General features: G+C 34.5%; 1 protein-coding gene across 1 annotated transcript in view; it reads left to right on the top strand.

The window, feature by feature from the left end:
• The window catches only part of LOC115440447 (protein O-mannosyl-transferase TMTC2), a 127,997-nt gene that overhangs the window by 20,757 nt on the left and 92,361 nt on the right, over positions 1-14,879 (top strand). The window contains exon 3 of the mRNA XM_030164748.2: positions 5,434-6,241. Within this exon, the coding sequence (XP_030020608.2) occupies positions 5,434-6,241 (808 nt within the window). The remainder of the gene's footprint in view (positions 1-5,433; positions 6,242-14,879) is intronic.

Genomic DNA, 14,879 nt, shown 5'->3' with positions numbered 1-14,879 from the left:
ATTTCACATCAACTACTAGAGTAATCTTGCTATACTATGCAAACGAAATCGCGGTAAAAAACAAGTACTTAAATAATGAATATAAAATATTTTGAAGTGGCCAATAACAGCCTATTAAAGAAGTTGAAAGGTCGCTGAAACTTGATTTGTTTTCATATTCTCAGGAGTACCGAAACATTTTTAATTTGCGACCTTTTCGTAATTCTGAGCATGAAATTCAGGGGGATAATAAAAACCCTTCACAGGGAATATTATTCGGAGTCTATCCAGTTTATGTTTTAAAAGGTCAGCGTGTTCAACGTCTAAAATAAGATGGTAACATTATATTTGAAGATATGCAAGAAAAAATGCAAAATTTATCTTGTATGTATTATGTGTGGCTTTATCGATATGACGACGCACCTTCAGATATTTTTTATGAATTCTGTTTGCGATTTAATTTTTTTGAAAATAATACTTGATTATGTTTTCCCTTCGAATAATTTAATTGCGATATTGGATAATGTTTTATTGACAGAATTCGAAATAATATATTCCAACAATGAGTACTCGTCAAAAGGTAATTTTAAAGAATATAACAATTATTTGTAGGCAGACGAAATAAAAGAAACGTAGCAAGAAGCTGATTGAAATCGTAACGCGTGGTCTCAAAATTCAAGACGATTGAGGACAGTGGATAAAGTCCGGAATATCAGTCAAAGGGCAAGAATTCTAACAAAATACGTTATTCATCTTTATCGTTGACTTGCTATCTCATGATCAGACAGGTTTTAGAAGCCATTTCAATGTTGCTAACATTATGGAAAGTTAATACGTCATGCTTTTTGTAGATAGATCTAGTCACATAGTGTTATGTAGTTTTGTTGATATTTCCCTAAAGTCTTCATTAAATTTAATAAATTAATATATATTTTTTTTTCCACATGAAGTGTAGATTTGGATGACTATAATATAATATTGTGAATTATCATATAAAAGTAAAGTCTTCATATGACCGATATATCCTATAATATGCTCCTGTTAATATTAAGGCGAACACAGACGACCGTCTACACTCGGTATCACAAAACTATTAAATTGAACAATGAATTTACCTTCATAATTACTCGCAATAATTTCGTGCTTTATACGGTACAGATTTTTATTTTTTGAGAGTTTGATAAATATACGAGAGAACACGCGCTAATTAGATAACAAAGTAAAAGACGATTTTCACTGGATAGAGTCATCCGTATGAAAATCAGTGGTAGACGGGGAACGGTTGTGTGCGTTTGACGTTAATCGAAATTATATACGAAACGTTTCGATGGCATAATAGTGATAAAATCGATGAACTTTGTGCTGGATGTGCCGGTCCAAACCGCCCCAGTGGTCCCTAATTGAGGTCTTACGTGACGATGCCACGCCGCAGCTGCCCCCAACTTCCCCTACAAAAAGTTCCGTTACCCCCAACTTTATCTCAATCTTAGTTTCGATTTTCCCAGAGCGAGTTGTTTTTATCGGTTAAGAAAACCAATACGGGCCAATATTGTTTTGTGAGGCATTGATATAAAATTTTAGACCTTCATATATTAAAATAGTTTTTTATGTTCAACCATCACGGTTTTATGATGCTGTTTCTTTTTCATATTATAATATAAAGGATAGTATTAACATGTTATATAGAGGTAGGGCGAAAAGAAAAGTTTATGTACTTATAGTTTAGTGTTTAGTACTGTTTAGGTAGATATTTTGTTATGATATCGGTGCGCGACCAATTAGACTACCTCTAATACGCTTATAAGAATTACAGGCGAACGTATAATTAGTGGACTTCGCAATAACAATATTTTATTTAACAACATTTTAAAAAAATAAAAAAGAGCTTATTCACACTTTTGCAGGTCTTGACAGATTAAATTAATATTTATTATAACCACATAATACAAAATACAACATCGTTTATAGATGTGTGTGTACTATGTATGGTACTTAATGTTGATCATACGGATTTTTATGAGGGACATAACGCTCGGAGTGTTTCCATTATATTTGGACGTTCAGTGAGCTGTGGTTTTGAACTCGCGGTACTAAAAATCGTTGATATAAATACTGATACTTGAGCTTCAATGCGAAAACGAGCCGGTACCGGTTACGAAGCCAGCAGCTATAAACTGGCCCATAACTGGAGTCCCCTGAGGTATTCGTTTCGTTTTTATGCCGTTAAAGCGTGTTATATTAGACATTGTCCTTTAAGTGTATCTTATTATGGAATCGTTTCAGTACAAAGAACGTTTAGGCAAAGAAGGTTGTGAAATAAACTGATCTTTTTCGTATCGTAAATGTTTGTTCAAACCCTAGTTCAAACAGATGTGTATGCATGTATTTTTTAGTCTCACCTGACATTTATTGAAACAAAGAACCCTATCCCACAATGTAACACAAATACACAAACTATTCGTGTGTGAATTAAATTTATAACTAGTCGTTTATATTAATATTTTGGCCATTTGTGTAAATATATTTCACGCAGAAACTAAAAGGCGAAAGTCCAAAACGAAAGTCATTTGCAAACAAAATATTCCAAGAACTTTTTATGCAAATAAGTAAAGGAAAAGGCGTCTTACTCACAATTTGCAATACAATGGCTGAATGTTAGAGATGATTTTTCCTTCTTCGCATAGTAAGCACGGTTTTGGTGCCATAAAAATATATTATTCAATTGGCTATTTTACTGGCTTTCTACTTCAAATCTAAAATGAAGGGATCAAATGTATGAGGGATCAATAGATAAAAGGATGAGTTGTTGCGTAGTCCACTGTTAGTGTAGGCCTACTCGAACTGCCTTTGTACGTAGGGTACGGACCTTTTCCACCGTCATAATTTTCATTATTTTTCTATATGTAATATCAACAATAAAATTATTTTTTTTTGTTTTCGCTTCAAGGAATATAGATCCTAAAAAAATATTATAATAACGGAGTACTTAGTAATATAAAACCACTGGGGCTGTGATTATGAGGTTGGAGTGTTTGCGACTTGAAAAAAATTACGAAAACGGATTACAGTTGAAAGTAAGTGAAAAGTTGATAGATGTCCTTTTAACATTGAAATAATTATGTGTGCCAGACCAATTTTCACTTTCAGCGATAAATTAGTTTATGACCGCTAATAAACTTACCACGCAAATTGTGACATATAATTGATGTATACATGTACTATATGAACGTCCATATAAACTATTTGTTCAGAATCTGAATTAAAATGACAAACAAAACGTCACTGTTATAACCTATTTATTCACTTCAACAACAAATAATTTTACTTATTTGACTAATATTTTTTATTCAAAACGAGGTTTACACTCGAGTTTTTATATCATGAGCGCCACTTCAAACACAACCACAGGCTATCAATATTGACCATACTAAAGTCAGTTTGAATGGTTTGCAGTTTAATTCAGTTAAACACAGCAAATGTTCGGAACGCTAAGTACATACATATATATCGATGTATATATTTCTATGTATGTATTTCTATCACCTACCAATTTCACGTGTTCGAAGCCTAAATTAAATTTGAAATTCGAACTAATAAGTCTCAAATTGTACCGCACAGTTGAGCGAGCTCTCCTTGAAGACCAATCAACCGAGGTTGGTTAGCTATTTCGCACATCAACCGGAAAACGTCAATATACGGTTCACAAAATCAATTTCACAGGCACGATGGATAGCTTTGAAACATGTCGATTATTTAGATTGCATTGAGGTATCCAGGGAAGGTAACGGTCAGGGCATAGGGCCAATCGTTTGGGATACATTGGGGAGGTAGGGATACCCGGCCAGGTAAGAAAGTAATATTTTATTTAAATTAAGCAGTTCCACTCCGTTGCTCCAATTTGTTCTTTTCTATTAAATTTATAAACGTGGATTTTTTTATAAGTTTGTATATTAAGTTTAAGTTGATATTGTGAATAAAAAAATCCCTTTGGTTATGTATTTTTATGTGTAGTTATGATTATTCGTGAAAGGTGTCTTGTATTACTTTCACTAACGAGGGTAGTTAGAAATTTAAATTAATTTGATCATTTTCAAAGTCCCAAAAACAAAGTTTATTAATAATTTAATATAATATAAAATATTTAATAATATTCAAATAATTCTACCAAATGTAAAAAACCACATAGGTAAATCAGATAGTAGATAGCAATAAAAAGAGTAATATATTTAATCATATATATTATAGTTGCGGAATGGCAAATATTGCTCCTTTATATTGAAAAAGGTAAAGCAGGACTGAGCAAAAGTTGGGCAGTGAAAGTTTTTTAATCAAAGCTGATGAAAAATATACGTTATTAAGGGCGTTGAACGTCGTACATACCTACAAAGTTATTAGTAGTCGCTATAAGCACTTTGGCCATTCGAAAATTATGCTCGAGGATTTTCGCCAATTTTAGATACGTAAAGTGCATAATTTTATTAGTAAAGTATTGTTTTTTTTTGTCCAGGGACGATACTATTATTGCTATTATATATTTTTATGTTTGTATACATTTATAAAACTTAATTTTAAATGTTATAAAATATTAATTAATTAACACAACAATCAAAGTTACAATGATTTAACATAAATCTTAGTTACGTATTGTATCCGAAAGTTGGTTGGTACATTATTATTGTAAGTTATGTCCGAATATTGTTTTTTTAAGTCATGTAACTGTATTATAATACATGGTCCTATTGAGTAAATATTACTGCCATGGAGAGATGCAGGTTTGCTTTCCGGATTCCTTGTACAAACGTACGGGGTTATAGTTTTAAAACTTTTGTAACTACTGTAAGATTGCAACCCGGGTGGCTATTCCAAGAATCGAAAACTGTAGGTTAAGGCTTTATTCGGTGAGAATTTCTGCTTTACGAATTCTTTTCGATTCATATGCTGGTTGAGAAATCTATAATTACTTGTATGCGTATGTAATTAGTCTACGAACTTGAAAGATATTGATTTCCATAGCTATAATGGATTTTTAATTATTTGTCTATGAACTTGGATGTAATTGATAAGTGTTTTTTTTAATATCCGACTATGGCAAAGCAAGGAAGGGTAATGTTTTTGACACTGCGTATGTACCCATTTTATGTTCCATTCTAGTGTCTTCCTAGTGAACCTAGTTATAGGCTATCATCTATTTTTTCAAAATTAAATTCCATTTCATGTTTCGATTAGGATTTGATGTTAGAAAATATGTACTTCGTATTAGAAATTGCCACCATAAACCTGGTAGGCTTCCATAACAGTACTATGAAGCAGGCCAATCCTAAAGTACATTTTATTTTTTATCTTATAGTACGAAAGTCAAAATATATTCTGCTATAAAATTATCCAGAACAGCTCAGAATAATATATCAAACACATTTTAAAAGTATAAACATAAAATTTTATTATTTTTCGCAGGCGGGCGATCCTCTCAAATCCGGATGTCATCGGCCACACTCCAATAATGGCATTATTCGAAAACGATTTTTGGGGAACGCCGCTTACGGACCCGGGTTCGCACGGGTCGTACCGGCCGCTGTGCGTCGCTACATATCGACTCAATTACATATTCAGTGGATTCAGACCGTGGAGTTACCATTTGCTCAACGTAATATTCCACTGCACCGCCACGGCTCTAGTAGTGACTACAGGGCGGCGGCTATTACCCTCTTATTGCAGAAGAGTGGGTACTGTAGTGGCCGGCTTCACGTTTGCGGCCCACCCTATCCACACGGAAGCCGTGGCCGGAGTGGTCGGGCGGGCGGACGTAGTCGCTTGCAACCTATTCCTCTTAAGTTTTCTTTTATATAGCGAGCATATACGACTGCGCGAGGAACGGCACAGAAGACAGTGTCGGCATTCAGTCAAAGAGCATGTAGAGCCCCGAGAGCCATCATCCAATGATCAATCATTTCGCCTGAGCTGTCACGGCTTGATGCAGCACATTATGATGAATTTTCGTAGATTGTTGAAGGCTGGCAAAGCTGGCCCGATGAAAATGTTAGATACTTGTGAAGTTAACGGAACTTTGAGATCGGTTAAGTGTCAGTACAGTGATAATGCGAGTGGAGATACGTGTGAACTCTTGCAGTGGTTCACCTTAGGAGGAACACTTTTGTTCGCTGCAGCCGCCACTTTGTGCAAGGAACCGGCTATAATGGTTTTGCCTCTCTGCATATTCTATGACTTTTTGAGAGCCACTCACCACGAGGAATCTTACTTTAAGGTAAGGAATAATTATTTTTTACTTTTCTTATATTTTCAGGTTTTATAATTCTAATTTTTATATTAATTTATTATTGCTTCTCTTCTCATTAGATCTTATTACCTGTATAACAAAATGTTAATTTATAACACAAATATATACAACAGGCAGTTACAACAAGGATAATAATTCAGAAAGCACTTAGAGAAAATAAATTATTGCGTCAAGTTTCTCTAGCCTAAACAATCTATCCATCCATGTACTCCCAGTTCGATTAAACTGTGTTAAAATCACACTACTTTCAAATTTTGGAAAACAATATACTGTTATGACAAATACAGTAATTAATAATTACAGTAAAATATTTATTAGGGCCAGCGATAGTTCTATGTTTACAACTTTCTAGGTGTCACAATGTTGTATTTTAAGACTGATAACCGCAACATTACTGTTCAATCGCCCCGAAGCTGAGCGATACTAATAATCGTACGTTCCCCGCAAAAAAAAAGTATGACTTTAACACACAGTGTCAGAGTCGATTTGTTTTACTGTGGCCTAATTAAATCCAATTTTCCGACGCGGGCGGCGGTGACAGCGATGTTGCGGGCCAGTTCCAAGGGTCATTTGTGGCCAAACTGAATAGAAAAGGGAAAGTTACTTATAATACCTATTGATGCCGGAGTACGGAACTTAGAGTTGAGATAAGTTACACATTGGTTAGTTAGACAATGAATCTACGAACATTGTCTTCTTATAGTTAATTCTGCTTTGTAGGTGAGATCGGCTGTCTTTTTAATTAAAATACTCACGGTAATATTTTTCGTTAATCTCTAGGTATTCGCTATCGTAATGTGACAAAAAGGAAATCTTTTATTTAGCAAAAGAATATCACTGTAATCTTTTATTTGTATACTATCACCTCCAAGCGATCTTATTCACCCAGTGGTTTTATTTATTTAAGTTTTCATTGGTAGAAAAACCGCTAAAGCATTTCTTTAGTTTACGTATTAAGTTTGGGGTGAGATTTTATCTTTTGACAAATGTTGTCTTTTAAAGGTTCTTTTGAGTTTTATATAAAAGTCGCATATCTAGAGAACAACAGACATAGTCGCTGAAAAGTCACAATGGTCTTATTTTCGTCAAGAACTGTTGGATAAGCAAAGCGGTATGCGCCGGTGCGTTGTCGCGGAGCGGAATCCACGAATTGTGTCTCTAAAATCTAGGTCGGACTTTACAGAATTGCTTTGTGTAAAGTGTTGGACGTTTATATTCTATTAATCTGGTTTAAATAACAATGAATATTATTATTCCTAAACACTTCTCAGTAAAGGTTCGTGTCCAGCATTGAGACGATAATAAGATACTGTATCGAAACGATATTGTCCTTTCCGTTAGACTTCTAAAAACATGTTTAATACTTAACATCTATGATATGATTCATATAATATTATTAAGGCTGTTATGTCGCATGTAGCACAGAGACAAAACATAAGTTCGTAGCGTTAGTAAATGAAATTATGAGAAAGAAGTTTATAAACCCACTGTAATATTTATACATACATACATAACATCACGCATTTTATCCCCGAAGGGGTATGCAGAGGCGCAACTAGGGCACCCACTTTTCGCCAAGTATGTTCCGTCCCATGATGTGATAGGGGGCGAGCCTATCGCCATATCGGGCACAAATTCCAGACTCCGGGCTGATACTGAGCAGAAAAACCCAAATATCACTTTGCCCGACCCGGGATTCGAACCCAGGACCTCAGAGCGCTATTGTACCGGACGTGCAATACAACTACGCCACCGAGGCAGTCATGTAATATTATAAATAATATTATAATAAATATCATGTAATATTTATATGATGCAAAACTCAATACGGATTAATGGTAATGTACACGTACCGGACTGACTTCTGTTTTTCGTAGTTAATAAATTATATGACATCATTTATTATTGTTTAAAATTACAGAGCTCAAAATGTCTGTTCGTGGACTTTTAGTAACCATGAGAACTTCGAGTGCGGTCAAATCAGCCCTTGAATATTCATCGAGTGTAAAATGTTATCCTTAATACCCTAAAATGTTTTCCCTGATAACATAGCAACAGTACTGGTCTACTTTTTGCACTGGTGATTTAAAGTTGGAGGCACTGGCGTGTTATGGAAACGGTTTTACTTTTTCAGTTATGGTGACCGTTTTTTATCATTGATTTATTGTTACTATTTGTAAGGGAAAACGGGTGTTTTGTATTGTGTTGTTGTATCTTAAGTACGGTTAGATATGTCAGATTTATTGCGAAGTAATAATAACTTGATATCTTTACAAGCTCAACTTTTATAAGGTTAAAAAACACTAACCGGCGGATGTATTCATTTGGTTGAAAGTGTAAACCAATGCGGATACTAATTTCACAGAACGAGGAAATTGAATGAGCTAATATTACTCTAAAATAATTTCTATTCATATTAAGCTTGGCAATATTTATAAAAAGTATTTTAGTTTCGGATCATTCGGGAGAGGCGGTAAATTGCATCCATTATACTTATCGGAAACTTCACGTGACCGTAGCGTACAACTTTGACAGTGTCATTATCATTTGTGGGTTAATTCTCCAAAAGTCGAAGTGGGAGGCGGAGAATAATACAAGGAATTAGGCGCCGCACATACACTGTCAAGACGACACGAGAATGGCGGCAATGGACTGTCTATCAAAATCTTTTTGTGCTAACAAAAGTAACATAATCACACAATGTACCGTTTAATTTGCTTAGAATAAGTACCTAGAGCTATTGTTGATTCTGGTTAATTTAATACGTAGGGGTCAATCGCCTCGATGAAACCAGTCCGCCAAGCTGGTGTAATTTGGCAAGTGTGAAGCAAAGTAATTGATGAGAAACAAGTGTTACTCGAACTGAAAAAGGAAAGCATATGCTGAAAAGCAATTTATTTTTAACATTTTCTTCTTAGTACACATAATCAATTTTTTTTTGTATATTCTTTCTATTTAGTCGACAAATATATTTTTGTATATTTGCCGACTAACACCTGAACGCCATCCGGGTTTCCGATTGAATACCAGCGCTACAGTATTACTAACTAGTAACTACAGCATATAGCTGAATGGGGACCTATTGTTGGTGCAATATTTAGAATTTATAATATATTATTTTTTTTATTCTTTATTCATTATTGTTATTTTTAGTTAAAATTGTTATTATTGTTCCAAAAAATAAACGTTTTTCTTTCTTTCTATTGTAATACCATTAGCTCAGCGTTACAGACGTTGTAAAGTCTACTTGGAGAGTTATAAATAAGGCATTACACACTAAAACGATTTATAAACGTCAAGTGGCTGTTTTACTGTTCGTCTACGGCTTACGTTGCCACACATATTATTCCATAGTACGGTTACGTGCTATATAAACACAACATTTATCTGTCTGTGCTATACTTGAAGTGTTTACCCTGCAATAACATTTTACTACTATCGTTTTCGTAAGTTTATGCGATCTCATGCAATAAAGTGATAAAACAGTTAGCCAGCACAGCGTTACCCAACTGGCTCGGATATATCGCGAACAAATAAAACAACCATTAAAACAGTAAACTTGCCGAATGTTTTGTTTACTTTGTTTAATAATATCATAGCTCCCATACTATGTTATGGACTCGACGTTTTTACAAAGTTGGTGAAAAAATATATTATGATATCTATCTAATTATAATAATCGTTTTTAATTCTAATAAATTTATTGTAACTTTTCACTGAATTCAAACGAAACAAACGAGTAAACAAAATTTTATCACGTAAATTATAAGCTTAAAAAATAAATAACCTAGTAATATTCATGATATCGTTTTCCTGGAAAATTAACGGTACGTTTAACCAAATGAATATCGATTCAACGGGATGCCCCCAGCTCATTTACCCTGCATAAAATTAGTATCTGAACCTTTTCACGGACACGGTCCAATATTTCTCTCATTTGGAGGACTCCAGCAATTTTCTGTAGCTCTCAACATTAAATTAACATTTGGGCTTTGTCTTCTGACGGTTGGCTTGCGTTCTTTGCGGACCGTAGCACAGTATATTTCAGCGGTCGCGTAATTTGTGGCTCGTAAATGTTCTGAAATTGGTCATCCCTTTGGTTGAGGTGAATTTATTGCCTCCTCGGTCGGCCTGTCGAAAGGGGAATTAATAAGTCCCCTCTAATGGTGAAACGTACCCTCACCATCAATTTGAATGCCAATGCCCCAAGATTGCCGCGGACCAACGAAACGAGTCTGGACATGAAATATCACACTTATAAATTCTTATTCATTTTACGCACCCAATAAATTCGATTCTCCATGATTGCCTCATTTTATTATCGTAGACCGTTGATATTGAAATATGGATAGAATAAAAGATTGAATAAAAGATAAAGTCGTATTATGGGCGCGCATATAACATATTGATTTTAGAAGATATTTTTTTTGGTATTGGCCTATTTTACGTACTTACACCGAAAATGTGAGGCTCCTTATTTTGAGTAATATGTTTAGTATAACTACATTTGATTTTAAAGCATTTATTGTAGTTTTATATTATGTTATGGATCTACCGTTGTATTATTTACTGTGTTGAGGTTTTTGTTGTAGTTTACGTGAGCCGGGCTGGCTTCAGCAACGATAATGAGTAAATAATGATCATCATGACTGTAGGGATTGAACAGCGGTAATATTTCTTTTTGTTGTGAATGTAGGTAATATTTTGTCGTAATAATTACATTCGTTGTTGTTATTTTTATCGTTTATAGCTTGATTTTCAAAAACGATTCGTAACGCGATTACGTAAGTATTTTTTTTAAATAGATAATAATATCAGCCCTGTATTATATACTTGCCCACTGCTGAGCACGGGCCTCCTCTACTACTGAGAGGGATTAGGCCTTAGTCCACCTCGTTGGCCTAGTGCGGATTGGCAGACTTTACACACCTTCGAAATTCCTATAGAGAACTTCTCAGATGTGCAGGTTTCCTCACGATGTTTTCCTTCACCGTTAAAGCGAACGATAAATTCACAGAGAATACACACATGATTTTAGAAAAGGTTTTTAAATAGATACCCAAAAAGAATTCAGGTATTATTTCCAATTTAAGCTCGCTTTTGTTTGTCTAACCTTTCGTATTGTCTGAATTGTTAGTGAGACCTTAATCTCGCACTGTCCACATGAGCTACGACCCTAGTAAAGTCACAATATTCACGTAAAGCAATAAACAAGCCAGGTTGTAAATAACATTGCTTGAACGCCTCCTTGTCTTGCGAGAAGAATAATGGTATTTTCTATTTCGTTAGGTTGTGTGTGTGGGTATGTCCGCTCGGATGGCTGCCAGCTGCGGTGTACGCGTCGGGCTCTAGTGCCCCTACTGCTAGCGCGGACGTTTGTATAGCTAGAAGTGACTTCGTTTAAACGAAACAATAAAATTTAAACTGATCAAAGTAATGCTTTTATATTCATCAAAATTACGCATGTATCTTGACCACAATTGGACAGTTGTATTGATCAAAATTTACGATAAACTTTAACAGAAATGTTTTATCTGTATTAGGTTTATTGTGAATTAAACCTAATGTTTTTACTCTGCCATATTTTGTAGCACAAGGTCAGCAATGAAGTAGTATAAAGAATGTTAGCGGAATCGTTTTTTGAGGGCCTCTAAAAAACTCACTGATCCAGATAGACAAATTATTACTTAACCTAGGCCCAAATGAAGTTTTCCGCTATTACCTCAACCAGCCTTTAGTTCTTATAAATAAAACCAGTTACAGTTAAAGTACAATGCGGATATAGAAGGAAGCTACTAAATGATTTATTTGTGTGTATTTCGCTTTCCATTCATGTTTGAATCTTCAGGCGTGTGTGCACAAAGCTCACATTTTTAATTAACAAAACTGAAATGAAAGTACGCTCTTGTAGGTATATCTGAAGTAGTGCTCAAACGAAAAGTTGGATTATTATGCACGCTGAAAATAGATGCGAAAAATTACGGCACCAGTGGAAACTTTGTTTCATTGTGCCAATTGCGATAATAATTACCGAGAACGAATGTAATCAGCGCTAGGCAGTGCCGTTTTTCATTATTATGACATCATCCATCATGTCTGCTGGGGAGTTGAATTTATGTATTTATTGTCCAACGGTATCTTTTATGTTAATGAAAGTAGGTAATTAAAAATAACAATTCCACTAAAAGGATACCTTAATTCATTTATTTTATGCATAATAATTTGCAATACCTATTACGTGGTAGTTGGCTTATATTCACGTTTGCGTGTTAGATACGACGTGCAATTATATTATCTATGAATTCTGTTCTGCCTTTAAACAAGCGTATATATATTATATTCTAGTTTGAAGAACATTGTTGTTGACACCAAGACTAATGAGGCTCGGGGTGACGAGATCGATGTATTGCCAATGGCTCTTCTCAGTGTTATGCGATTTGCGTTTCCGTTTGATAGTAAGTACTCCTGTATCTCGGCAGTCGATACGCTTAGTGTCAGTTATTAGTCGTGCGACTCGCCTGTCTATTGATTTAGTTAAAAAAAAATACATTGTGTTTTAGTATTTGGGTATAGCGACCATAGTACCCATTTCGTAAAAGCTGCCATAGTAGCTCGCTCGAGAAGTTTCGTTTCTATTAGCTATTATACATCATTTAATACAGGCAATGATGATTATTGCAAAAGTATGCACTATACAACCTGTCTAGTTGTTTGATGACACAAATATCAGCTTTAGTACAGTAAGTTTACTGAGTATAAAATAAAAGTGCGAGCATGTCTCTTCCATTCGTCGTAAGTGTTTGACATCCCGCCCTAAATCAAAGAGTCGTGAAGTCCCCTCACACTTCCATATTTTCGCACGCCTAAAACGTCGTATAATGGCTATTGACCAAATTTATCGACTTTCGCGTCATATTCCTATCTTTATGAGGCGAGTGGAGGCTGGGATTGGTTCCTCTTAACATGTAGAATAATGGCCTTTCTATTACATTAATTTGAACTATACATATGTAAATATAGAAAGAATTTTTGCCGCAGTATTTTAAAATACAGAGTTTAGGTTGTTTTTATTTGGCTCTGCGTGAATAAAATAAATGATTTTATTCGGTGTAGTTGAAAACACACAAAATTCGCGGAGGCGCTGAATGAACTGTAGTTTTTATTACGTAAAAATGTTTTGGGTTTTATTGTTAGATTCCCATAAATACACGAGTGTTTAGGTATAAAAACTGCTAAATGTATAGAAAAATATTGAATCATACGTGAAGTTCAATAGAGTCATAGACAACTTTTATAATTTATTCTACGTGTATTAAAACTTCTATACCTGTATATTATCACTTTTTTTGTATTAGCTCACATCAACCTGGCATCGACATCTTAATATATTCCCAGAAATGCAGAAGGTCTGGGATTTGTCCCCCGGGCGGAACGACCGGGTATGTTAACCAACAGACTGGCCACATCTGAAGTTGTGTTTATCTTCTATGTGGTATTGCGATTATCAAAGAAGATTTTTTATACTAACGTTTAACCTTAATAGAACTACCAATTGTTTACACCAGGACATCTTGACATTGAATTAATAAATTAAACAACATATTTATTTTTTGCAGCATTATGCCAAAAATTCTCCATGAGTAATTAATATAGTCATCAAAAATTCTAGGTTTACTCTTCTGATTTTTTTATCATTTTCTAGTTTAATGTAAATATAGCGTGTGCGTGAGATTATTTCTGTTTGAAAGTGTGATGTTGCCGCTGCGGCAAATTCTGTTACAGTAGTGACATTAAGGCGTGTTAAATTTAAATTACTTTTTATTGATATTTTTTTTAATCGAAACTTTTTATAGTATATTAACAGACCGAGTAACTTATTTTAACGTATTATCAAAATGACCCTGTTTAAACATAAACGCTTGTACTGTGCTCCTTTTATTTAAATAGTTCCTTTTGTGATCTTAAAGAATTAGTATGTACTATTACGATGCCTTTGTTATTTGACGTGTAGTTCATTAAATAATCAAACTCGCCCCTGTTCGTAATACAAATGCCACAAAACACTTTAATACAGCCGTCAATTGTGAACTCACGTATGTGCCCATTCAAAAAGCGGAGAGAAACTGAACTATCACAAAAGAACGGAAACGAGCAGCGAAGAAACACTGTCATTAATATACACTCTGCCTCCGTGTTGAACATAAAACGTCGCCGTAGTTAGTGAACTTTATTTTTATTCATAACATTGGTACAAATTTATAATGCAGCCTTCATATTGAATGTGTTTGTGTTTAATAGAAAACGGGATGAAAGGGAACGTTCGATTTAAGTTTACATTGATTGATTTTAAAAAGCTTTTTATCTACAGATTGAATAGAATTTGTGGCTGGGAAAAAATGAAGTGACGAGCCACTTAGGTTGAGATTTGATTTATACAAATTTGAATTTTGGCATCGTAAACTTAGGTTTCATTTCCGAATATTCATTAGTGCGCTCCGTAGTTGAAACAGTAATTATCCCAGCTCAAATCATCCAAACTGGTTTGTTACACTTTGTGTATGTAACGAGTCTGCGAAAGCATAAAACTGGTAAGGTTATTTTATTT

This window comes from Manduca sexta, chromosome 24 (assembly GCF_014839805.1).
Source record: "Manduca sexta isolate Smith_Timp_Sample1 chromosome 24, JHU_Msex_v1.0, whole genome shotgun sequence".
Lineage (NCBI taxonomy): Eukaryota > Metazoa > Arthropoda > Insecta > Lepidoptera > Sphingidae > Manduca > Manduca sexta.
This window is presented reverse-complemented; position numbering and strand designations above follow the sequence as displayed.